At 52.2% G+C, this 26923-nt stretch overlaps 1 protein-coding gene across 1 annotated transcript; it reads left to right on the top strand.

The window, feature by feature from the left end:
* Plod1 (procollagen-lysine, 2-oxoglutarate 5-dioxygenase 1) lies at positions 1 to 26923 on the top strand. Its single transcript, NM_053827.2, is given in 19 exon segments — positions 1 to 124; positions 4553 to 4644; positions 5534 to 5670; positions 6033 to 6196; positions 7948 to 8060; positions 8972 to 9035; positions 10586 to 10683; positions 11498 to 11599; positions 12214 to 12345; positions 14873 to 14994; positions 16506 to 16610; positions 16872 to 16997; positions 17785 to 17926; positions 19005 to 19118; positions 19701 to 19766; positions 20362 to 20466; positions 21687 to 21833; positions 23442 to 23567; positions 26108 to 26923. Coding segments are annotated over 19 exon segments (2187 nt in total). The 5' UTR covers positions 1 to 48; the 3' UTR covers positions 26264 to 26923.

The following is a 26923-nucleotide window of genomic DNA, read 5'->3' as shown; positions in this document are numbered from 1 at the left end:
AGTTCAGCTTGTGTTTCAGTGCCGGCGGATCGTCTCCAAGACTCGACTATGCGGTCCCTGCTGCTCCTGGCCTCGCTGGCCTGGCTTCTTCTGGCCCAGGCGAAGGACGACGCCAAGCTGGAGGGTGAGGGCGCGGTGGCGGAGCTGTGTCAGGCTGTCTCGCCGAGGACCCGGGTGTCCAGGCGACCTGGGCTGGAAGGGCGGGGGGAACTGGGTCTTGGTCATCTGTCCACTTGCCCGCGGGTGACTCCGATAGATCACTTCCTCTCATGGGGTCGGGATTCCTAGGTTTGTCCTGCGAGCAGAGGAGAGGACAGCCGGAGTACACCCCTCATCCACCCACGCGCGCCCCCTAACCTCATTTGGCTCCCAGAGGAGCCCATGATCAATCACAGTTCCCATATTAAGTAGCAAGGCTCCTACAGTAGCCGGGCCTCACCAGTTAAGCACCAGTTAAGCACGTTTGCTGTAAGTGTTTTCTTATGTTTAACCCCATTTTCTAGCTTCACAAACTGAGGCTCCAGAGTTGATTGGTTCTCCCGAAGGGCACACAGCTTGTGGGCATTGGGAATGGCTTTATCTACCTCTCTGGGTGTGTCTGGTTCCGGAGCCCAGCCTTGAGTTCTTGTTATCTTTAGAGTAAGGGGATTTGGAGTGAAGGAGCTTAGCGAGGCATGCAGCCGGGAGTGGTTGGTCCCAGGTCGCTTGAACTCGCAGCCAGTGCTCATTCTGCTTCTCCAAGGGCTACTGGATTCTGAACTGTGTCCCGACTGCCCCACTATCCTGTCCCCCCAGCCCATGCTGGACTAGACCACCCCCAGTCCTGCTGTCTGAGACCCCACCCCATCCCAGGAGAACAGACTGTGGACCACCCAGACAGGCAAAACCAAACCAGCCACATTCTCTAGGGCATCCTGTTTCCTTCTGCCCATCCTCCTGGAGACCTGGGAGCTGGCCTAGTCGTGGTGGGTGGTAGGAGAGTGGCGGACTCTGGTGGGTGAGCCCTGTGGGTAAGAGCGCTTGCCTAGCTTGCATGCAGCCCAGGGTTTGGTTCCCAGCACTGCATAAAGTAAAACATGGCTGTGCGTGCTTATAACCCCAGTACTGAGGAAGGTTGGAGCAGGATTATCAGACGTTAAAGTCATCCTCTACTACACAAAGGGTTGAGGTCAGTCTAGGCTACATGAGACCCTGGCCAAAACCAAAATCAAACAACCCCCCCCCCCAAAAAAAAAACAAAAAACAAAAACCAAAAAACCCCAAGGCTTTGAGACCCATGTGCTGGGAACCACTGGTTTTCGAATGCCTGCTGCATCCATGCTATTAGACACAGGATCACACACCTTCCACTGGTTACATTGGGGATGCACAGTCTTTGAGAAGCTTGGTATTCTAGACCGATACACAGGGTGGCAATACCTCATTCCCAGAGATCACGAGAGATTCCTCAGATGAGGCTGGTCCCTGAGTCCCCGTAAAGTCAAGGCTCTGGGCATTCTTTCCCAGCTCAGAGCAGCTAGTTTTCTGTAGGGTCTAATCTGGCGTGGAAGGAAGATGGATGAGAGACTATTTGGTAAGTCCGACGCGACCACGGGGTTGGTAAAGTGTGCAAAAGCCTGGTCCACCCAGTGACGGGAGCCTGGGGCCCTGTGGTAAGCCACCTCTTCTCTGTCTCACGTGCTCTCCTGCTTCTGCTGGTGTATGCCCTTCTACCCAGACCATCCAAGTTACAAGAGCTTCCGCCCAGAGTGGGAGGGGGTCAGAGATGCTCCTCACTACTGAGGACACGGTCCTTCATCCTGACCCAGCAGCGGCAGGTGAAAGCCGGTGCCTGAGGGTACTCAGCTCCCCCTCTTGGAAGGGTACCCCTCCGTGCCAAGAATGGAGGCATCACCTCACAGACACCCAGTAATTAAGATACTCATTGAGCCTTCACATTAATCTCTGAGAGAGGGCTCCTTTATCCACGGTTCCTATGGTGCAGTTGAGGACACGGAGGCATGGGGAGGGTCAATCCCCTGCTGAGCCGTCTGCTCTTACCGCTTTGCTCTACCACCCCTCTTTCACCTCTGCTGACTGGGGTCACAGTTTGTCCATCTGAGGAGATCATCGCCGGACTTTGGGCAGCAGGTGGGGAGGGCTGAGCTTTCAGGGTGCCAGGCCCATTTGGTTTTCGTGGCTGTTGAGCAGACAAAACAGGCCTTGGGGGCGGGGATGGGGGATGTGAGTGGGGTGGGGGTGGGGGTGCTATCCCAATCAACCTATAACTCCTGTTGACACTATGTGGGTGGCCCAGAGCTCTGATGGGCTTGACAGTGGACTGGAGAAGGTACCTGTACTAGGGGAGCTTGGAGAAACCCCAGTGGCTCAGGGTTCTGTCTTTAGTCAGCTGTTCCACCATGCTGCGTGCTGTGAACGTGGCTGGGAGCACCTCTGTCAGGTGGATCTGTGTGAGTTCGATGCCAGCTAGCATGGTCTACAGAGTGAGTTCCGGGACAGCCGAGGCATGTGCTGGCCTATGCTGCTCTTCCTGCCCCCTTTTGGCAAGAGGGCCTCAGAGCTGATGACCGGACTGGTTTTCCTCACCTGCAGGGAGACTTAACTTTTCAGGCAAGCGTTGGCAGCCCTTCCTCCCTTGTGAGAGGCAGCAGCTTTCTTCTCTGGGCCCCCAGGGCCAAGTGGGGAGGTTACCCCTCCACAGCTGTTTTCTTTTCTTTTTTTTTTAAAGATTTATTTTATGTACATGAGTACACTGTCGCTGTCTTCAGACACACCAGGCATCGGATCCTATTACAGATGGTTGTGAGCCACCATGGGGTTGCTGGGAATTGAACTCAGGACCTCTGGAAGAGCAGTCAGCGCTCTTAACCGCTGAGCCATTTCTCCAACCCCTTCCACAGCTGTTTATGGCATCATCTGCTCCTGCCCAGGCCCCTGAACCCATCCCACCGGGTCCTGCCAATTCCTGCTTTGAGTTCTGGCACTGATCCCTTGCTGCAGGGGATAACTTCCTGCCTAAGCAGCTGGGAGACCTGGTTTCCTTTGTTCTCTCAGCTCAAACTCCTGATGTCAAGAGGTGGGAAGGGAAAGGTCTTACCTGCCTGCTGCTGGCCTGACTAGTTTGTTGTTATTGTTACTATTTGGTTTGTTTTTGAGTGTGTGTGTGTGTGTGTGTGTGTGTGTGTGTGTGTGTGTGTGTGTATGTGTGTGTGTGTGTGTTGTCCTGTTCATTTACATAAATGGGAGTTCTGGATTCAGAGGAGCCATACCAGCCATTGAATAGTGGGCCTGTCCCTCAACCTCCATGGGCAAACATCTGAGTGGGAATCACAGGGGTTGATAGCAGAGGAAGGAAAGGGGTGCTAGTATGTCTGACTGGCCCTGGGATTTTTGGCAAGAAGGACAGAAGCCATCAGCAAGACTCAGGCTGAAGAAAAGTCATACACAAACCATAAAATGAGTCTACCCTCTAGCCACACAGAGTCATGGATACTGGACAAGGCATCCCCCTCACTGGTCAACCCCACTGATTTCTCTCATTGTGTGCCAAGTGTCTAGCAGCCCCGAAAGGCAGGCACTTTATTGTCCTTACTGAATAAGGACAATAAAGAACTGAGTTTCAGGGCCTTGCCCTGGGTCACATAGTTTGTAAGGCAGTGTTAGGATCTAAGCTGGCAGGCCAGCCCCTACCCTCCCTTCTCAAGCATCACAGCCTCACAATAGGGTCTACAGGGGATGCTGGGGACTCCCATAGACGCTGTCTTGGCAATTGCTTCTAGCACGTTCTGTTGCCGAGGTGAAGTCGCCCTGCAGACCTGGCTGAGGTCCCTTGTTAAGAAGGTAGTAACAAAGCCAGACATGTTGGTAGTGCATTCTTGGAATCTCAGCGTTTGGGAGTGGAGGTAGGAAGTCCGAGAGACAAATGCAAGGACAGCTTTGCTACCTGTTGAGTTGGGTATGGGCTTGGGTCACATGAGAACCATTTTCAAAATGAGAGGGAGGAGAGATGGTATGAGCTCCTCTGGCCACAGACATGGACAGATGGGTGGACTTTAAGTTGGTCTCTACCTCAGGCAGCCTGAACTGGAAACATGGCATTGGGAGAGTCAGCTATGCAGGGTTGGGAAGGACCAGAGTGGATGAGTATGTCCACCCTTGGTGCATGCGTAGAGAGGAAGCAGCCTCTGAATCCTGTACTTGCCATCCCCAGACTAATGCCCAGCACCGGCCAGAGAGATCCTCCCATGGTCAGCGCTCAGGGTATCCTCCCTTCCACCCCACGTGATGCCTGCACCCTCTAAAGCCAGAGACTTTGTTTCACAAGGCAGGGTGCACCCCTACCCCCATTGCTGCCTGACATATTTGTCAATTTCTACATACAAGGACGCCGAGGGAGGGAATTGGGAGACAAGGGTTACATCCCTGTTTTTTTCCTTACCCCACTAGATGGTCCGTGGCATAGCCTGAGCCCTTGACTGTAGTGGTGTGATGAAGGCCACCGTTCAAGGCTCATGTCCTCCTTTCTCCTCACCACCCCCTTCTCTGTCCACAGACAACCTTTTGGTCCTCACCGTGGCCACAAAAGAGACAGAGGGCTTCCGCCGATTCAAGCGCTCAGCCCAGTTCTTCAACTACAAGATCCAGGTGAGGGCTTCCTGGGAAAGGCAGAGACGGTGTGTGACATGTATATATGTGTGGGGGGGGGGGAGTCCAGGGGCTGGGGCATCTCCTTCCCACAGTTAGGGCTCTTGGGACAGATTTAGATGTCAAGAGGCAGCTTCCCAGGGGCCAAAGAGTGAGCTTGGATTAGGATGAAGGGCGGAGTGTGAGTAGATTCTAGGAGGTGAACGAGAGGGAGAGTGGAGGCTAGAGAGATGCGGACTGGTACCCGGATGGCAGTGTGCACCGGCCTCACTGGGAGTGGTAGTGTAGATGGCAGAGCCTGGGAACCAGCACTCCCACAATCCCACATCTTAGTGGATGTGGTCTAAATACATTCTCTGGAGTGTGTACACTGCTTGTCTGCTGGGCATAGACTTCATGTCGTTATGGGACCTGCCTGCCGGAAGTCAGCCCTCACCTCAGTGGGCCATTCTGAGTGTTGGGCACTGGGGACAGAGACGCACTCAGCCTAGTCATGGCCTATAGAGAGCTGGGTGTTATTTCAGGCGTTGCTAGATCCAGGGTCCCAGGCATCAAAGGGCTTTATTTTCCCATCTCCAGAAACAGGCTCTCTCCATTGTGGTGACTCTAACCGTAGACTCATACCACAACCTTTTCAACCTCAGCCAATCATGACATCCTTGCCTTAATTTTAACAATGGTCCCAGGGAAGACTCTGATAGGCCATGTTTGGATTATATGCTCAAAGCTCCAGCTGTGGGAGGGGCCGAAGGAGTGTGGATGTAGCGAATGTTTATGCACGGTCACATGACCACCACTGGCATCACCTGGTATGGAAGCAAAGATAGCCACTGCTCAAACTGGGTGGGAGAATATTTCTCCACCAAAAGCTGGGGACCTCTCTCTGCAGTCACTGGGCCTGGGGGAGGACTGGAGCGCGGCCGGGGGACCATCGGCAGCAGGTGGAGGACAGAAGGTTCGGCTGCTGAAGAAGGCACTGAAAAAGTATGCAGACAAGGAAGACCTGGTTATTCTCTTCATTGACAGGTGGGTGTGCGGGGAATCGGGTCCTGGGAGTTCGGAGTGGTGTTAGGGGCGGGGTCCCAAGTAAGACCTTTCCTGGACATCAGGAGGCTCCCTTGCTAAGCTTATCTAAGGTCAGAAGAGCCCAGGGTATGTCTCTCTGATGTAAGCCAATACTCCTGTTGGGGAAGAGATAAGAGGTGTGAGCGGCCGAAGATGACAGAGGAACCAGTTTTAATATGACATGGAAATGGGGCAGACAGCAGTATGTGGCGGTGTGCAGATCTGTCTCTCAGATGGTGGCTGGCATAGGATGTGAGGGGGTCCTGATCCCTGTGTCCCCCTGTGGGTGCTCTCTCTGGAGCACCTTCTTGCTTTGGCCACAGCTATGACGTGGTGTTTGCCTCGGGACCCCGGGAACTCTTAAAGAAGTTCCAGCAGGCCAAGAGCCGGGTGGTCTTCTCAGCAGAGGAGCTTATCTACCCTGACCGGAGGCTGGAGGCCAAGTATCCCACAGTCCCCGATGGCAAACGATTCTTGGGCTCTGGAGGTAAGTGGTTCTGCACAGGGTGTGGGGACCGGTGCCTGACTTCGCCGTGGGTCTTAGGTTTCAAATGCATACTGTGTCAAAGAGAGCCTCTGAGGGGGGTCCTCCTCACTCTGTTGAAGGGCCATCTATCTATACTGGAGAAACTGAATCACCCCTGATAACCTCATTCTGCTTTCCAAAGATCTCTAGAACCCAGTGACTCAGTGGGCTCTGTGAGACCTTATTTCAAAAGACTGGACTGATGAAATTTCTCAGTGGGCATAGCCTCTTGCCATATAGCCTAACAATCTGGGTTTAATCCTCAGAACCCACGTGGTAGAAGGAGAGAAGCAACTGTCTCAAGTTGTCCTCTGACCTACAAACCCCTCGCCCCCCCCACATGCGCGCACACACACACACACTGACACACACTCACTCCCCATTCACCTATACCCACAGATACACACTCACTCTCATACGCACTCATTTTCACACACACACACACACACTCACATATACAAGCACTCATACTCACAAACACACTCATCCCTCCACTCACCTATACCCACAGATATACACTCACTCTCATACACACTCATCTTCACACAGACAAACACACACCCCCTATACTCACACATACACTCCCCCCCAGCACCCCCACACATACACACACCCCACACACACACACACACACTCACATATACACGCACTCATAATCACAAACACACTCATCCCTCCACTCACCTATACCCACAGATATACACTCACTCTCATACACACTCATCTTCACACAGACAAACACACACCCCCTATACTCACACATACACTCACCCCCCCAGCACCCCCACACATACACACACCCCACACTCACCCACACACTCACAATACACTTACACACACTCACACACACAAATGTGTAAAAAAGAAATTAAAAGCAGAAAAACAGGGTGGGGCGGGTGGCTGAGTTGGTAGAATGCTTGCCCGCATATACTAAGCCCTGGGTTCCCAAGAATTGGAGACATGGTGGCGAGAGTTCATAAGGTCATTCTTTGCTAAATGGAAAGGGTGAAGCCAGCCAGAGCTATGTGAGACCCTTTCTCAAAAACAACTAAATTCCCCTGTGTCTTCCTTTGCACACCTACACCCACTCCCATCTAGACTCATTCTCTTCTGATACTGAGCCTGGCCCTCAGCCTTTTTCAGTCCTTTCAGAGAGTAGAACCCACAGGCCTCCCCCTGCCTCAGCAGGGAGAGCTGTTCCCACCAGCCCCAGAGAGCTAACACAATTGCCATGGCCTGGCCGGGGGGTGGGGGGGGTGGGGGGGTGGGGGGGTGGGGGGTGGGGGGGTGGGGGGTGGGGTGGGGGGGGAGGGAGGAGGGGGGCTAGCCCTGGGGCCAAGTGTCTTGTTTCTTCCCTTCCTGCTTCTAGGAGCACCTTGGGGCTTTCTCTCCCTGCTGGGGCTCAGACCCTGGAGTGCTGGGTGACAGTTTTTTAGCCTCTCCCCTTCTCTGATGCAAGCTGCTCAGATGATTGTATAAAAGGGAAACAGGGATCCTTCCTAATCCTCTTTCTAGGGACCTAGCGCCAAGTGGGCCCAGCTCAGTGGGTTCCATTGGTCTTGGAATGCTCACCTGGTGGCCTTAGCTGGCTTGCATCCCACCTCCCCTCAGTCAGAAGAGAAGAGTAAGGCAGTGGGAGGTGGTGGTGGCGAATAGAAGCTTCCCAGAGGCTGGAAGCTAAGCATGTGTCTCGGGCCCCACTACCTCTCCAGGCTTCATTGGTTATGCTCCCAGCCTCAGCAAACTGGTGGCCGAGTGGGAGGGCCAGGACAATGACAGCGACCAGCTCTTTTATACCAAGATCTTCTTGGACCCGGAGAAGAGGGTAAGAGGTGGTAGGTGGGTTAGGGAGAAGGGTCTGGGGGAATCCTGACCCTGGATCCCACTGGCCAGGCTGCACAGGGGACAACCCCCCCGGGATCTGAGCCAGTGGGTTGGTGTCTCGGTTCATTTGGGCTGCTGTAACTAACAGACTGCCATAGACTTGGGGACGGCCATTGCCCGGTGTTCTGGAGTAACTAGTGCGCCCTGTTTGGGTTAAAGCAAAGCCTGTTGCATGATTAAGAGAAATTGCTGCTGTCACACAGGCCGGGGGTGGGGGGGTCTCTTCCCTGCATCCACATGATGACGCACAGTTGTCAGGAATTCTAGTTCCAGGGGGACCTGATGCCCTCTTTTGATCTCCCAGGGAACATGCGTATGACACACAGACACGCAGGCAAAACGCTCATCTAAAAAAAAAATAAATAAAATTTAAAAAGCCAGGCCTGATGGCGTGTCTGTAATCCTAGCATGTGGGAGACTGAGGCTGGAGGTGGGTCATGAACTTGAGGTCAGCCCAAACCGTCCTTCAGAGTCTAAGATCCCGCATCGGAAACCAAAAGTTAACGTAGTGAGGAATGAAGAACAATATTGTTAGCACTTCTCACAGGAATGTCGTGAGGATCGGATTCATATATGTATATAGGAACCCGGGACTGGAGACTGACCCACAGTGACAATATGCCTCAGCTGTCACGTGGTTAGCATCCTTATGGTCGAGCCAGCCGCTTCCTTAGCTTCCTGCCCATCTTGAGACTTCCCGGTCCTCTGTGGATGGAGCCAGGATGTGGCAGGCTGAGCTAGTGGGGGGAAGGCTCCCCATGCTGGGTGTGCTGGGGACCTGGTCTTGGCTTTGGGCCTGTCCCCGCTGGTGCCTGTCCCTGCTGCAGCCCATGCCGTCCGTCCTTCCTGCAGGAGCAAATCAATATCAGCCTGGACCATCGCTGCCGAATCTTCCAGAACCTGGATGGAGCCTTGGGTGAGCAGTTGCATTGCGAGTGGGTGGGGCCGGAGAGGAAAAGAGGTGGCCACTCAGAAGGGAGGAGGGGTGGGGCCAGAGAGAAGAGGAGGCGGGCCTTAGAGGGAAGGAAGGGTGGAGCCTGAGGAGGAAAGGGAGCTGAGTGGGAGGCTTGAGGAGTTGAGGAAGGTTTTCAATAACCAAGTGGCTCCTCCTTGGTCATTGTACTGGGCTGTTGTGAGCCTTCTGCCCAGGTCCCCAGAGACCCTTCAGATGTTTTGGGGACAAAGTTGTGTCTCCAAAGGAGGGAGAAGAGCAGCTGTTTCACTTAGGAGGAGGCAGTGACATCCTTGGGCAGGTACCTGCCCTACATGTCATATCAGTACAAGTGACCCCTTCTCCTTGGGCCCAAAGCTGGTGATGACTTTACTACAGGTCGTCCTGATTGACCACATGTCATGCTTCCCTCAGTGCTGCCCCTTGTGTCTGCAGCTGGGATGTTCTCAGTCTCTGCTGCCCCTCCCCCTCCCCCTCTTCCTTCTGGCTCTAATGAGTCAATACACTAAGTGGGGTCACTGTGGCCTCTGTGCTCCTTCCGTTCTGTTGTGTCAAGTACTTGCTGGCCAGGGTTGGGGATTTAGGTCAGTAGTAGAGTGCTTGCCTAGCAAGTGCAAGGCCCTGGGTTTGGTCCTCAGTTCTGAGGAGGGAAAAAAACGGGGGTGGGGTGGGGGTGGTGGCTGGAGAGATGGCTTGGCCGTTAAGAGCACTGACTGCTCTTCCTGAGGTCCTGAGTTCAATTCCCAGCAACCACATGGTGGTTCACAACCATCTGTTACGGGATCTGATGCCCTCTTCTGGTGTGTCTGAAGACAGCTACAGTGTTCTCACATACATAAAAGAAATCTTTAAAAAAAAGTATTTGTTGGCCACACATTTACCCCCCCGAGGAAGGGATCTCAGGGCTGGGAAGGTGGCTCAGTGGCACATTACCAAGCCTTGAAGATGTGAGTTTGAGCCGCAGAAGAACCGACTTTGGCAAGGCGTTCCATTACGTCCACATAACGTATCCGCAGACACTAAGTTCATAAATGTAATTTCAATTTTAATTTCTGCGACGGAGTTTCTCTATGTAGTCTCAGATATCTGCCGGCCTCTACCTACTAGGATTAAAGGCATGCTTGGCTAAATATAATTTTAAAAGAAGCGTGGCTGGAGAGATAGCGCAGTGGTTAGGAAGTCTTCCAGAAGATGGGAGTTGGTTCCCAGCACCCATGTCAGGCAGTTCATGGCTACCTGTTAACTCCGGCTCCAGGGGAGCTGATTTCTCTGGCCTTCTTGGGCACCTGCATTTATGTGCGCGCACGCACACACACACACACACACACACACACACACACACACACACACACACACACGCGCGCGCACACACACACGCGCACACACACCAAGACCAAGTCTTTAAAAACAAAAAGAAGGAATTCACAGATGGGGAAACTGAGGCTTAGAGGGTGAAGCAGCTTTTGCAGAGCCGAAGCCCTGGCCTCTCTGCCACTGTACTTTCCGATCCCCAGATGAAGTCGTACTCAAGTTTGAAATGGGCCACGTGAGAGCCCGGAATCTGGCCTATGACACCCTCCCAGTGGTCATCCACGGCAACGGGCCCACCAAGGTACGGCTGGGGCCCAGCCTTAGGGGAGTGTGGGAGGAAGCCAGAATCCCAATTCTTCTACTGCGATTGTTCTCTCTGGGGGAGCGGCACTGTTTGGGGTCCTTTGATAAATGGTGTCCTGTTTCTCTATGGTGGCGGGCAGGTCCATCCCTGATGGACCACAGAATCCACAAAAGAGGCCACTGTCCCACCTAGGCTTTGAGGAAGGTTCCAGAACCATCTTGGGCTGTCGTGATAATGGCAGTCACATATTCATTGAGTGAACACGTATCGGGTGCCTGCACCAGGGACCAATCTGTCACATATAGGAGAGTCCCTTCTTCATGGTGGAGTGGAAGGGGCTGGAGGCAGATAGTGTCTGGGGACAGCACACCCATGGTCCCAGAGGACTGGTTTGTGGCTCATAGTATGTTTGCCTGTCACCAGCTTTAGAATCCTGTGGGTGGGGATCAGGAATTTAAAGTCATCTTTGGCTACATGGTGAGTTCAAGGCCAGCCTGGACAAACTGAGATTCTGTTCTTCCCTCCCCCCAACTCCCCTCTCCCTAACCCCCAACCCCTAAATAAACAGAAAAAAAATGCACATCTTGGCTTCACCCACCTCTGCTACCTGGACTCCTAGGAGGGCAAGTGTCTAGGAATCTGGGTTTTTATAAGCCCCTGGCTCTCTATAGCCAGGATGCCCTCCTGCACGACGGAGCATTCCTCCAGAGACAGGAAAAGATAGTAGGCAGGGAGATGAAATTTGCTATTTTGGCAGCGGGGTCTGTGGCCGGCTTGGCTCCTCTGAAACCTTGCATCTGACTCCCAACAGCTGCAGGTGAACTACCTGGGCAACTACATTCCTCGATTCTGGACCTTCGAAACGGGCTGCACCGTGTGCGACGAGGGCCTGCGAAGCCTCAAGGGCATTGGGGTAAGGCCTGGCATGAGCTGAGGGGGACAGTTGAGGGCAGTCGCATGAGAGGTGGGGAGGAGGGGGTGATCTTGACTAGAACGATGCTAAGGTGAGAAGGTAAGGAGGTTTTGTCTGTCTGTGGGTCACCCAAGTCCAGCTTTTCCCTCCTGATGTCCAAGTTCCTTTCTTCTCCCTGGCCCTTCACACCCCTATAGTGTCCTCCTCTGCTGTGAGCCCTCGTCATCAGTTATGGCCAGGATCTGGTGTCGTGCTATCCATTGGCCTTGGTAGGAACCTGGGGATTGGTGGTACCTTTTTTTTTTTTTTTTTTGGTTCTTTTTTTCAGAGCTGGGGACCGAACCCAGGGCCTTGCGCTTCCTAGGCAAGCGATCTACCACTGAGCTAAATCCCCAACCCCTTGGTGGTACCTTTCTTAAACAGGCCTTACCATGTGTCCTGCCAGCCCTATGCCTGCATGGCCTGCTTCGATCTGTGACCTGGGCATCTAGCCTCTCAAGGCCATGTGCCTCCACCTCAGGTGTCCCAGGGCCGTGGTAGGGGCGCGGCGGTGGCGGCAGCGGCCGCCAGTGACTAGAGCCTGCTCCACTTTTGTTCTGTCCTTCCCTCTGCAGGATGAAGCTCTCCCTACCGTCCTGGTCGGTGTGTTCATTGAGCAGCCCACACCATTCCTATCCTTGTTCTTTCGGCGGCTGCTGCACCTACGATACCCTCAGAAACAGATGCGGCTCTTCATTCACAACCAAGTGAGTGGAAGCTACCCTGTGGGGCTCGGCTCAAGGGCCCAGCCTCGTGAGGTGGCCTAAGACCTCTGAGGATCTCAGTGAGCCTGGGCAAAGTGGAAGTGAGCAGTGGGCTGCGTCCCTGAATCACTAGGCTGTCTAGGCCGGGCAGACTGGGCTTGTCACCCAGCACTGTGGCTTTTCTTGGTTGTGTGACCTGGGGCATCAACTTAAACTCTCTCCTTCTGACTTCTCACCAGTTGAACCGAGGTCAGCACTGCACTCATCACCTAGAATTGCTGCAAACATTAAAAACAAGTTAACCTATGAAGTGCCCAGAAGAGTAAGGGGGTCAGGAGGAGCTGGGTAGCTACAGAGAGGGCTGAGGGGCAAGGTTTGTAAGTTCAAAGCCAACCCTGGGCTACACAGTGAGCTTAGCCTTCTCCCATTAAAAAAATTGTTTTTTTAATAAAGGGGTAGGTAGCTCAGCTGTAGTATACTTGCCTAGAATGTGTGGGTTCTAAGTGTTTTGACTTTTAAAATTATGTGTATATGCGTGTGCTTGTAAACTTGAGAGTAGGTGCCTGTGGAAGCCAGGTGAGGGTGTTGGACTCCCTGAAGCTGGAGTTGCAAGTGGTTATGAACCATCTGACACGGGTGCTGGGAACCAAGGCGCAGGTCTTCTGGGAGAGCAGCAAGCACGCACTTACTTACTTACTTACTTACTTATTTATTTATTTATTTATTTATTTATTTATTTATTTATTTATTTTTAGCCCTCCCTCCCTTCCTCCTTCCCTCCCTCCCTTCTTCCTTCCTTCCTTTCTTTCTTTCTTTCTTTCTTTCTTTCTTTCTTTCTTTCTTTCTTTCTTTTTTTGGAGGCAGGGTTTTTCAGTGTAGCCCTGGCTGTCCGGGAACTTGCCCTGTAGACCAGGTTGGCCTGAAACTCAGAGATCCACCTCTCTCTGCCTCCCGACTGCTGGGACTAAAGGTGTGCACCACCATTCCCAGCTCAGCAAGTTCTCTTAATGGATGAATAGTCAAGTCTCTCCAGGCCCGAGCCCCTGGGTTTTACCCTCAATAGTAAGGGGAGTGGAGGGGGAGAGGCTGCCGTTCACAGGTAGTGTGTAGTGGGTAACCTTGGGTCTTAGTTTCCTATTTGCTGCTGTGACAAAACACTATGACTGAGGCAGTGTACGAAATAAATCACAAATGGATTGGGCTTATGATTCCAGAAAGTTAGAGTCTGTGGTAGTGGAACAACGGTGTGCAAGAGCTGAGAGCACACGTGTGGAGCCATGAGCAGCAGGCAGAGTGAGAGAGTAGTAGGGATGGCAGAAAGCTTTTGAAATTTCAAAGCCCGCCCCCGCCCCCATGACACACCTCCTCCAGCAGGGTCACGCCCCCAATCCTTCCCAAAGAGTTCCGCCAACCGGGGACCAGCTATTCAAACATAGGAGGCTATGGGGGCTCTTCTCATTCAAGCCACACCTTGACTGTTGTCATTTTTGTTTCTGGACTCCTTAGTGCCTTCTGGGTTTGATTTGATGACAGTCAAGTTGGGTTACCATTGATTTAGGAGCTTCAGGGGACATGGGTACAAGCCCTGAGCCCTGAGCTCTGTGGGGAGCAGGCCTGGTGGCTAAGCACTCTTCTGGCTAGGTAAAAAGCCTTGTCTCTCCTCTACTTTGATGTGTCTTTGACTGGCCAAGTCTTATTTAATCTATGGGGCCTTTGTCCCCTCTGAGCTTTGCTCAGATGCCTTGCCTGTGTCTCCCCTGTATTTCTTTATCTTAGTTAGGGTTTTACTGCTGTGAGCAGACACCATGACCAATGCAACTCTTATAAAGGACAACATTTAATTGGGGCTGGCTTACAGGTTGAGAGGTTCAGTCCATTATCATCAAGGTGGGAGCATGGCAGCATCCAGGCAGGCATGATGCAGGAAGAGCTCAGAGTTTTCTATCTTCATCCGAAGGAAGTTAGGAGCAGACTGAGCATCCTCAGGCAGCTAGGAGGAGGGTCTCCAAGCCCACCCCACAGTGACACACTTCCTCCAACAAGTCCACACCTTCTAATAGTGCCACTCCCCGGGCCAAGCGTATGTAAACCATCACAATCTTCCAGCTGTAATGAGATGCCTGTACCAGGGACCCACAGTCTCCCATTCAGCTTGGCTCCCTTCTTGACTTACCCACATTCACTTCCAATGTACATCAAGCCCCTACGGACAGAATGGCGGCCGGACACGCATCCCAGGATAGGGGCCCCAGGTGCAGACTGCCAGATCCCTCTGGTACACTGGTTAACACGACACCCCAAAGGTCATCAGGGTTTCTGGATGTGGGGGTCTTTGGGAGGAGGGGATGTCCTGATGACGGAGCTGAGAAGAGGCCAATGGGGCAGAGCCTGGCTGGGGAAGTTGAGCATGGAGAAGGTCAGAGAATGACCTGACAGAGACGCAGATGGCATGAGTGTGTCAGAGATAGCACTCTGGCAAGTGACAGGGGTGCTGCGTCTCCATCTGTCCCCTGCCTCCTCACCACCCTAGGAACAGCACCACAAGCTTCAGGTAGAGCAGTTCCTGGCAGAGCACGGCGGTGAGTACCAGTCTGTGAAGCTAGTGGGTCCCGAGGTACGCATGGCCAACGCAGACGCCAGGAACATGGGCGCGTGAGTCACTTCTGGGTCCTCTTCATTCGTGGCGGTGGGCAGATGGGCCATGGCATTGGGGGCAGCAGGCTGGGAATTCAGACGGCTCGGGCCCCAACCTAGTCCTAACCCCGTCTGGGCTTCAGGGCTTTCTGTGAGATGAGGAAGTGGTCTCTGTCTGGACAACTTGGGGGCTCCCAGGCAGTGTCATGTGGGTTTAGAAGGCAAATTGGAGATAGACGAAAGGCTGCAGGGCTAGAAAGAGATCGAGGCTGACAGAGAAACAGTCTCTCACTATTCATTTTTATTATTAGACATACGGTGACTTGGTAAATGCATTTACCTCCTGGCTGTGGGAGGGTAGGTCCGACCTCATAAAGTTATCCTCTGACCTTCATAAGCATACTGTGGTGCACTCACATGCTAATACTCATTAAAAACAAGACTCCATTGGTCCAGGTTTAGGGACCAATGTGACACTGTGTGGTGCGCGGTGACACTGTGATCCTAAGCACCATGTAAACTGGCTATGGTCACACACACCTGAAATCTCAGGCGGGAGGGTCAGGAATTCAAGGTCATCCTCAATTCTACAGCTGGATTAAGGCCAGCTGGGGCTATGTGCTGTTTCAAAAGAATGAAACTTATCATCTCGGTCTGGGGCCGGCAGACTCCCTTCAATCTTCCTATAAAGTACCGGATAGGAATCGGCTCTTAGCGGGTTCCATCGCCCTTGCTGAGCTGTCTGCCCATGTAGCATGAAGATGGCCACCGATGTATAATGAATGAGTGAGATTGTGCCCCAGAAGGACTTTTATTAGGGACACTGAAATTTGACTTCTTCACAGGAAGGTGTAATTTTCTTCTTTCCCCCTCTCTCCTAGTCATTTAGGAACAGAAAACCATTCTGGGTGGAACGGGAAGCCTCAGACTAAGGGGCCATTGCCTTCTGAGCCCTGGACTGGTTAAACAAAAGGGATCTTTTAAGGGAGGGTTTTCAGCATTTTGAGGCAGGGTCTCATGTAGCCCAGGCTGGCCTTTAACTCACTGTATAGCCAAAGCTGCCCTTAAACTTCAGATTCCCCTCTCCCAAGTGCAGTTTCTTACAGGTGTGCGCCGTCATACCCAGGGGTGCGTTTGTTTGTTTTGTTAAATCTGGGGTGCTAGAAATGAGCCCGGGACCTCACACAAACCAACCAAGTGCTCTGCTACTCTTGTGTACCCCAACTTTCATTGCTCAGTTGCTCTCAAGACAGGCAAGGTTAAGCCCCATCTGAAGGGCTGGGCCTCCCCCAGCTTAAGACTTTGCACTACCAAGTCCTTAATCCGTAAGCTCAGATGCCCGCCCCATTAGAGTTGGGAGGGGGACCTTTGAGATCCCAGCCTGCTCCTGGAGTTCCCATGAGTTCTAAGGCCCTTTCCTCCGTACATCATAAAGCCAAGCTGTGGTGACAGATGTGGTATCTTCTGAGAAAGCTCTGGGACCAGCCTCTCCCTTCCTCTCCCCTTCTTCATCCCTTTTCCTCTCACAGCGACCTGTGCCGCCAGGATCAAACATGCACCTACTACTTCAGTGTGGATGCTGACGTGGCCCTGACCGAGCCGAACAGCCTACGGCTCCTGATTGAGCAAAACAAGTGAGACTGTGGGCGGCCTCCTGGGCTAAACCTGGTCAGGCCGGGAGGCCCCTTTGCTTTCTACTCCTTGGGGCTCCCAGCCTGACAACTTCAAAGGTTGATAGAATGGCACCTTCCTGTGTCTGTCCTTAGCACAGGAGGGATGAGGTTTCAAATGAGCCGGGCCTGCCCTTCCCCAGAGATCCCAGCATGCAAATCACAGGTTGCCAGGCTCCTCCCCTTCCCCATCCTCAGTCTGGTCTGCCTGTGTCCCCCACTCAGGAATGTCATTGCTCCACTCATGACCCGTCACGGGAGGCTCTGGTCCAACTTCTGGGGGGCACTGAGTGCGGATGGGTACTACGCCCGCTCGGAGGACTACGTGGACATCGTGCAGGGCCGTCGTGTGTGAGTACCCATGGCCTTCACCTCTTCAGGGTTTGTGGTACCTCTCCCCATCATTACTGTTCTGGTCGCGCTGAACCCCAAGCAAAGAGGACTAGAGTCAGACACACAGAAGAATCCCTGAAAGGCATCTTGGGCTCCCATGCCCAGGGGCAGGGAGATCAGCACTGTTGAGTTTAGGACTTAACTCAGTAGTAGAATATTTGCAAGCTCCTGCGTTCAGTCTCCAGCACCGAAGCAAGAGAAGAAAAGTCCGATCAGATCTGGCAAGATGGCTCAGTGAGTAAGGGCACCTTTTGCCAAACTTGACAACAACGTGAGCTTGGTCTCCGGGAACCACATGGGAACAGGAGCGAGCCAGTTCCCAAAATCTGTCCTCTGATCTCCACCCATGTCCCCTGGCTCATACATGCACATCCACATGTATGTACACAAAATAAAAACATATAAAAACAGATTAGCACCCTCAAATGAACACCCCACCCCCAACATTGACTATGACCTCAGGTTCAATAGACTCAACTCTTGATTCTCCTGCCTTAGTCTCTCAAATTCTGGTATGACATGGGTGCCAGCACACCTGGTTTATTTATATTTTTTTTTCTTTTTTTTCCGGAGCTGGGGACCGAACCCAGGGCCTTGCGCTTTCTAGGCAAGCGCTCTACCACTGAGCTAAATCCCCAGCCCCTTATTTATAATTTTGATACAGCCTTTTCTTCCCAGCTCAAGGCTCCCAGGTTTTGAGCCCTCAGCGAGCCTGTGACCCAGTCGTGTCTTCTCTCTCCCTCAGTGGCGTCTGGAATGTGCCTTACATCTCAAACATCTACCTGATCAAGGGCAGTGCCCTGCGGGCCGAGCTGCGGCACGTAGACCTGTTCCACTACAGCAAGCTGGATCCTGACATGAGTTTCTGCGCCAATGTCCGACAGCAGGTCAGTGGGGCTTTGAGGGGGGTGTACTTGTGCCAGGGCTGTGGTCCTCCAGCCTTGACCGGCACACTAGGCCGTCTTCTTGGGGTAGGCAGGAGCTTCTCAGGGCACCGGGGTGAGACTGGTCCTTCTGCCTCAGTTTCCCGGGTTCTGGGATTACAGACATGTGCGCCCACACCCAGCTTGTTTGTTATTTTGATAGAGCCTGAAGAAAATGGAACTTCCTGCCTCAATGTTCTCTGGCAATTATGCCCGAGACATTTATGCGTCCTCATATCTTGCCTCATAGCTCTTATTTTTCTGCTTTGGTTTTTTGGGTTTGTGTGTGTGTGTGTGTGTGTGTGTGTGTGTGTGTGTGTGTGTGTGTGTGTGTTGGGATCAAACTCAGTGTCCCGAGTGTCTCATTAGTGTGAATTTTCTTCCTATGTGTGTGTGTGTTTGTCTGTGTGTGTCTGCTTATGTGTGTATGTGTGTGTCTGTTTGTCTGTGTATGTATCTGTCTGTCCATGTCTGTGTGAGTCTGTCTGTGTGTGTATCTGTCTGTCCATGTCTGTGTGTCTGTTTGGCTCTTTGTCTGTGTCTGTGTGTGAGAGAGGGGCTGTGTGGTGCATATATCCCACAGCATGCACGTGGAGCTGAGGAAACTTCATGGAGTTGGTTTTCTCTTCTTGTCTTTACGTGGGTCCCAAGGACCGCACTTGGGTTGTCAGGCTTTTGCCCTCTCTCCAGTCCTGGTGCATTTGTTTTGCTGTAACATCGTGGTTAAGTTTTCCCCTGTGATCCGACTGTCCGATCACAGCCCTTGGGAGCATTCCTGCCTTCCAGGCTTGAGGCTCTGAATTCAATCCCCAGTGTGGCAAACAAGAAAGGGAGGAAGGGAGAGAGTCCATTTTCTTTTACTTTACTCCTCCAGGAAGCCTTCTCTGATTGCATCCCAGGGTGGGGCTGTGCTGGGTACTGGGGACACCCACTGTACTCACAGGTCTTCAATCTGGTTGAATCTGGCTGTGGGGCTCTGCCCCCATCCTCTGGGGTGTGCAGGGTGCGGAAGCTTTTCTGTCTACCCGTCAACTCTCTGTAGGAGGTGTTCATGTTCCTGACTAACCGGCATACCTTTGGCCACCTGCTGTCGCTGGATAATTACCAGACCACCCACCTACATAATGATCTCTGGGAGGTGTTCAGCAACCCTGAGGTAAGACCTGGGTGGTTGGACCTGGGTTGGAAGTCAAAGAGACTCCAGTTGGTTGATGTTGTCAACTGGAGACTGCATGACCTGTTCTCCACAGGTCCCCACTCACCTCCAGGGCCCTAGTCTAGTATAGAGGGACACATTGCCACCTAGTGGATCGGGGAGCCATGACTTAATTGGGCTCTTTCAACCTTCCCGCCACCCTTATTTCAGTTCTAAAATGGGTCTTCCCTGGCTTGGCTTACCCCCGAGGGTGTTGCCTTGATCAGAGGAAGCAGCATTTGTGACAGTGTGTGACAGTATACATAAATGATGGGGCATGTAGCTGACATGGGCATTTGTACATGACTGAACACAGACACAGATAAACACATGTACATATATGTGCAAATGTGAGATCCTGTGAATCCCGACAACACTCCCACACCCAGCAGGCACATCTAATTTGCCTCTGATGAGGTCATGCCTACTCACGTTTTGGGGGCCTGCGATCTTTGGGAGCCACCAATGCTTTTTTTGCGTGCGGTGACCACAGCTGACCCAGGCCGGGCCTGGGAACCCCATTCCATGTCGCATTCTCTACAGGATTGGAAAGAGAAGTACATCCACGAGAATTACACCAAGGCCCTGGCAGGGAAGCTGGTGGAGACGGTAGGGGGGTTCATAACCCACACTTGCTGCTGTGGGAGCATATGGGGGTGAGGTTTCAATATGTGTGTGTAGGGGGAGGCGTCTGTCTGTCTGCCTGCCTGCCTGCCTGCCTGCCTGCTGCTCTGGCAGTGCTTGGGGTGGATTGGCCTCTCCAGCAGAACTTTCCAGCCGAGGGCTGTAGATCGTTTGACAAGAAGGACAGAACCGCTGAGCATGATGGGGTGAGTCTGAAACCCCAGAACTCAGACGGACTGTCCCCAAATAGAGCCTCTGAGGCAAGAGTGAGGGATGGGGCTCTCTTCTCACTCACACCAGTAGTGTCTGCCCAAGGTGCACACTCTCCCCAGCTGATACCGGTAGCAGTGGCTGTCTGTAACCTTGGCTGGAAAGTCTGTCTGATCTGTCTTTCTTCAGCCCCTCAATCTAACCAGCATCTGCTGAGCCCTTACTCCTCGGGGACACTCAGAGAGTTCCTCGAGGATCAAGGAGTGGGCTGGGGGAGACTCATGAGGAGCCCTGAGGGGGTTCCCACATTCTGAGGACGACATGGTGCTGTCACTCTGGACCCCCATGATGGAGTCTTCACTCTTCCCAGCCTTGTCCGGATGTCTACTGGTTCCCCATCTTCACGGAGGTGGCCTGTGATGAGCTGGTGGAGGAAATGGAACACTACGGCCAATGGTCTCTGGGTGACAATAAGGTAATTCCTGGGAGGCTGCGGGAGACCGCCCTTCTAGGTTCTTCTAGAACCTACTAGCCAGTCTGCCCAGGACCCTTTACTCTCAGGCTGCAGGCAGGCGAGTGTACAAGGTTTAGAAACAGGGTGTGGAGGTTCCCAAGCAGACATTGCCAGTCGTGTGGCTTTGATCTGCCTTAAAGTGAGGTGCAGAGTTTTTATTTCCTGGCTTGTCTGTTGAGTGCTTCAGCTTCCTGCCCCGGGCAAGCATTTGAAAGTGGGGAGAAATGAGCCAACACGGTACAAAGGTCATTGGGTACCAGGTCCACGTTCATCTGACATCTGACGCAAGTGGCGCGGTGAAGATTGTCCGGAGTCCGTGCCTACACATGACTTGGGAACTTTCAGCGTTGCCCTTAAAGACACACGCGTTCCTAGGCCTCTGTGCCTCCGGTTGGCTGAACTCTGACCCTACCATTGGACTAACTGAGCGGGTTTCCTGCCCAACCTATTTATTTCAGTGTCTGGGAAGATCTCTGCTGTAGTGACAGGGACAGTTACGGAGCCCAGAACCTCAGCGATGGTAACTCCTGTATCTATGCCATTTCTTTTTTTTTTTTTTCGGAGCTGGGGACCGAACCCAGGGCCTTGCGCTTCCTAGGCAAGCGCTCTGTCTCTGAGCTAAATCCCCAACCCCATCTATGCCATTTCTAAGGGACTTACTGTGTAACTCAGTGGCAGAACACCTGCTTAGAGTCACAAGGCTCTAAATCCAGTTCTCAGCACCAAAGACAAACTCCCAAAGCACCCATGCACCGTCTCTTAGTTTCTGAGGATGCCTTACCTGGATCCTCAGCTCAGGATCTTACAAAGCTGCAGTTGGTGGGTCTGCTGGGGCTGTTTTTTTTTTTTTTTTGTCTGTGGATTGAGTGAGGACTCATTATAAGCTCATGATGTTGTTGCTGGAATAGGCCAGTTCCCTGAAGCTGGGGAACAGAGCCATGACCTACCTGCCTGCTCAAGATTCTCTGTTAAAAAGGCTCACCTGTTAGGTCTGACCACCCAGGATAACCTCTCTGTTGATTAACCCAAAGTCAATGGATGAGGACTTTAACGCTCCTCTTCTTTGTCATATAATGTCTATCCTGTGCCAAGGTCAAAGGGAAGGAATGGGTCAGAGCCCGGGTATCAGAGCCTGGGAGTCTGTGTGGAGTCTTAGATTCTCTCTCCGTGGTCACTTCCAGGACAACCGTATCCAGGGTGGCTATGAAAACGTGCCCACTATTGACATCCACATGAACCAGATCACCTTCGAGCGGGAGTGGCACAAGTTCCTGGTGGAGTACATCGCCCCCCTGACAGAGAAGCTGTACCCCGGCTACTACACCAAGGTGGGTCTGACTGGAGGCACAGGATGGGGAGTGAGGGGGACAGTTCCAGCTTTAAGGAGAGGCTAGATGGTTTGGTCTCCAAGGAAGAATGATATCTCCACCCCACTAAGGGAGGTATGAAGGAATGTGTGTGGAGAGAGAGAATGAGAATGTGTGTGGGGGGGGTGGGGGGTCGACACAGAGCCTCTGGGAGGGGCCATGAGAAGCACCCATGAATCTGGCATGCAATCTTAGGCTCTGACTGTGCCTCCTGTGAATCTTTCATCCATCCATCCATCCATCCATCCATCCATCCATCCATCCACTCACCCATCCTGTCTGACTGTCTGTCTGTCTGTCTATATCTATCTGCACTGGGAATTGAACCTAGGGCCTTGCATGACTGGACAGTCAGTTTACCACAGAGTCATATCCCCAGCTCTCTTAATTTTGTTTGTGGTTTTGTTTTTGTTTCTTTGGGTTTTTTTTTGTTTGTTCATTTTATCGGAAATAGGTCTTTCGAGACAGGTCTCTATACAGAGCAGTCTTGTCTGGCCTTGGCCTTGGGATGATCCTCCTTGTTTGGCCTCTTAAGAGCTGGGATTACAGGTCTGAACCACTGAGCTTAAATCTTGGTCCCCTGCTTTCTTCTGTGAGACGTGGTCTCACTAACTTGCTCAAGCTGACCTTGAACTCACTTTGTAGCTCAGGCAGGCCTAGGACTTTAGACTCCCCTGCATGCCTGTTTGCTTTAGTTAGGGTTTTAGTTCTGTGAGCAGACACCATGACCAAGGCAACTCTTACAAGGACATTTCATTGGGGCTGACTTACAGGTTCAGAGGTTCAGTCCATTATCATCATGGTGGGAGCCTGGCAGCATCCAGGCAGGCATGGTGCAGGAGGAGCTGAGAGTTCTACGTCTTCATCTGGCGGTCACTGGGAGAAGGCTGTTTTCCAGGAGGCTAGGACAAGGGTCTTAAAAGCCCATGCCCACAGCGACATAACTCCTCCAACAAGGCCACACCCACTCCCAAAAGGCCACACCTCCAAATAGTGCCATTCCCTGGGCCAAGCATATTCAAACCACCACACTGCCCTTTTCTTTTTCTTTTAACTCTATGTGTGTGTTTTGCCTGCATGTATGTCTGTTCACCACGGGTGTATAGTGCCTGTGGAAGACACAGAGGTGGTCAGGTTCTCTGGGACTGGACTGGAGTTGCTGAAGGTCGTGAGACACCACATGGGTTCTGGAAATCAAACCGTGGTCCTCTGGAAGAGCATACCTTCTCTAGTGTACCTGGGTCTATTCTCAGAGAATCGGCAATGTATATAGTAGCCAGAGAGGGAAAACGGAGTTGGACTCCTTCCTGCTCCCACTCTGCCTTCCTTTCCTTTCCCTCTTCCCATCCCCCCTCCCCTTACCCCTCCTCTCTTCCCTTACACTCTTCCTGAGACTCTTCTGTGCTAGCTGCCGTCCTAGGCACTGGAGAACGTAAGCAGCCCCATCCTCTGGGGGGTGAATACTACAGCAGATTAGAGGGGATCCCACAATGCACTCTGCCTCTCCTTGCCCTTAAAGCCCCTTTTGACTGATGTAGGCTTTCTCACCCACCCCCTGCCCTATCACAGGCCCAGTTTGATCTAGCCTTCGTCGTCCGCTATAAGCCTGATGAGCAGCCTTCCTTGATGCCTCACCATGACGCCTCTACTTTCACCATCAACATAGCCCTGAACAGGGTTGGGGAAGATTATGAGGTGAGCCAGGACCTCAGGCCTTGGGGGATAGGCTGAGGGAACAGCCAGGCTCTAGTGAGCTAAACCCAGTGCTTATGAAACGGACAGTCCCAGGGCTCAGAGGGAGATGGTGCTAAGTATGTGGGGAGGACTTCCTGGAAGGGTAAATCAAGGCTCCACTTGGCAAGAGGAAGTGTCTTCACAGGAACCCCGACACACATTCCAGAAGGTCTGGGCAGTTTTTCTGCATCTGGCCTTCCTCAGGAGCCCTGTGTCCCATGAGGTTTCCTCACCTCTGTTTCCTTCTGTCTTCGTGTGAGTTGTGAATACAAGCGAGGGGGACCCAGGTCACAGCTTACCAGAAACCCCAATAAATCCCGAGTGACAGCCACTGGTGAAGGAACTGAGGACTCTCCTCATAAGGAGGAAGAAAGTTTCTTTAGGAGTATGGAGACTGTTAGCCTTGGTCCGGGACACAAAACTGTGGCTGGAAGAAAGCACTAGGGAAACCAAGAAGTCATTGAGGTCAAGGGAAGCTAGGCTCTGTGCAGGGCATAAAATAAAGGAAAAGAAAGAATGTAATATTTAGGAGGAAATTTTTGTAATATATGTATATATTATACATTATATGTAAAATATACTTATTGTATGTAATATGTTATACTATATAAAATATACTATATGAAGGACCCTCAGAGAGAATCTTCCCTCAGGAGGGAGATCCTCGAGCCCAATGACCAGTCCGAGTCCACAGGCTGCAATCAGCAAGAGGGCCTGTGAGTGACCTAGCTTGGGCCTCCATCCACGTCTGCCTGTGATTTATAAAAAAATGTGTTGAGACATGGTCTCCCCATGTAGCTTTGGCTGGCCTCAAACTCACAGAGATCTGCCTGACTCTGCCTCCTGAATGCTGGGCCATCGAGTCTGGGTACAGCTATTTTAAGTTCTTCTGGACTCGGCCCTGGAGTAGGTAGACAGTGTGAAGGACACCCATGAAAACAACTGTGTTGGGACTGCAGAGGTGGCTCTGGGGATAGTGGGATTGCCTGTTGTTCACCAGTCTCTGTGTTCACTGTGGCACTATATAAAACCAGGCATGGTGGTGCACACTGGCAACCTCAGCACTTAGGAGACAGAAGCAAGACGTTCACAAGTTCAGGGTCACGTTCGGGTCCATAGCAAGGTCCAGGCTAGCCTGAGCCACATGTGACTCTGTCTTCAAAACCAAAATAGTTATTGTTACAGGAACTTACCAGAGGGGACCACTCAGACAGTTTATAGCTAGTTGAAAACTGGTTAGGACCACACCTAAGTGTCTGGAACACAGTTGGTTTTTGTTTTGTTTTGTTTTGGTTTTTTGAGACAGTTTCCCTATGTAGTATCCCTGGCTATCTTGGAACTCATCGCTCTGTAGACCAGGCTGGCCAGTAAATCAGAAATCCTCCTGCCTCTGCCTCCCAAGTGCTGGGATGAGAGGTGCCCAGTATGAGAACTTGAGTTTTTTTTTTTAAAGGCAGAAACCAAACAATGCCATCTCACTTGGCAGCTGCAGGGAGCTTCATAGACATAGACAGTTTGAGAGTTGGGTAATTTTCCATGGGCTTCTCCATCAAGGAGATCACAGCCTAGCTAAACCTGGAGGGGCCTCGGCACTGTTTTGCCCTATCGCGGTATATTTTAAAGAACGTAACAGAAGGAAGTTATGTGTGGTGTAGGCAGTGACAAGAGGTTCTCAGTGAGTTCAAAGCCAGCCTGATCTATATATGGATTTCCAGGATAGCAAGGGCTATGTAGAGAGACCCTGTCTTTTAAAAAGCCAAAGGAAACAAATTAACAGTGAAGCAATATAGCCTAGAGCCAGGAGTTCTTAGCCAGGAGGGGTTTTGACTCCTAGGGAGCATCAACCATTTTTGAAGATACAAGTGTCAGACTCTGAGGTTGTTAGTAGGACTGGAGGCCAGGATTGCCCAGGACAGCCCAGGGAACAAAGTATCAGTAGTTCTGGAATGAGTAATTTGTCCAGGAGCTACAGAAACCCAGGGGTTCTCTTGCTTCCTAGGCATCTGTGCTCCTGCTGAGCCACAGCCCCGAGCAGTACTGAGCTAAATGTATGAGTGAATGTGTGTATATGTTGTGTCTGCTTTTCAGACAAGGTCTCATGTAGCCCTGGTTGGCCACGAACTTGATATGAAGCTGAGGCTGGCCTTGAACTCATAATTCTTCTGTCATAACCTGTCCAGTGCTGGGACTACAGGCCCACACATAGCTAAACTCTCAGAGTGTTCTTCCTTATCCCCATCAGTTATCCACAGAAGCAGAGCCTGAGGTTTAGGGGAATTACAAACTTAGAAAAGGGTGAAGGATAGTGGTGACTTTGCCTGGGGATGCCTGACTCCCGACTCCTGGAGACGTCAGCCTCTGTATCTCCTAGTGCCTTCTCAGGCATTCCCAGATGCTCAGTGCTGAGGGGCCCCTTGGCCATAATAGAATAGAGGACTGGGAGCTGTAGGGACAGGGGATTCGAACTGAGGAAGAACTCATGGATGCTTCCTCTCTCCTAGGGTGGAGGTTGCCGATTTCTACGCTACAACTGCTCCGTGAGAGCCCCAAGGAAGGGCTGGGCCCTCATGCACCCCGGGCGGCTCACACACTACCACGAGGGGCTTCCCACTACCAAGGGTACCCGCTACATTGCCGTGTCCTTCGTCGATCCCTAACTGCTTGCCCAGTGCCTGCTTCCATTCGACCTATCTCTTCATTGACAACCACTGCCTAGCAGCCTCTGGGGCCAAGGAACCCAATCCGACCTCTGATTCCTGAATTCCTGTTGCTCTTGAAGCTGCCAGTTGGAAGGATTGGGTGCAGGCCAGAAATGGGGCACCCCCTCCAAGACTGGGGCTGCCCGTGGTGCTCCCACCAGTCTCCGGAGATGGTAGCAATGTTTATCTTCCTGGAGTTCCCAACCTCCCTTCTTCTCTGACTTTCCCTGGGGCCAGACTTCTGCTGGAGAGTTTCTGGAGAGTCAGAAGCTTTGCCTAGAGGACTTCTAGAAGAGCTAGCCCCCGGGATCCTGTTTCAAGATTCAGTGCCACCAAGATCTGGGTCAACCAACTTACCCCAACTTCACCCCTGCCTGGACTGTTGATACGCTCTCTTCCAGGTTTTTATCACCGGAGCAAATAGTTGTCTCTATTGAGACTATAACTCGAAATCCTCCCGGAGGGGCAGGAAAGACATCTGTGACAATGCTTGGCTCGCTGCTGACCCTGCTTGAGGGAGGGGCACATGTTCACACTGTACTAGGTCACCCTGCCCCGATGCCTGTGGGGACAGGGACAGAGATGAGAGTTCTATTAAATTTTGTTCAAACCACTGTA

The sequence above is a fragment of the Rattus norvegicus genome, chromosome 5, assembly GCF_021556685.1.
Source record: "Rattus norvegicus strain SHRSP/BbbUtx chromosome 5, alternate assembly SHRSP_T2T, whole genome shotgun sequence".
Classification (NCBI taxonomy): domain Eukaryota; kingdom Metazoa; phylum Chordata; class Mammalia; order Rodentia; family Muridae; genus Rattus; species Rattus norvegicus.
This window is presented reverse-complemented; position numbering and strand designations above follow the sequence as displayed.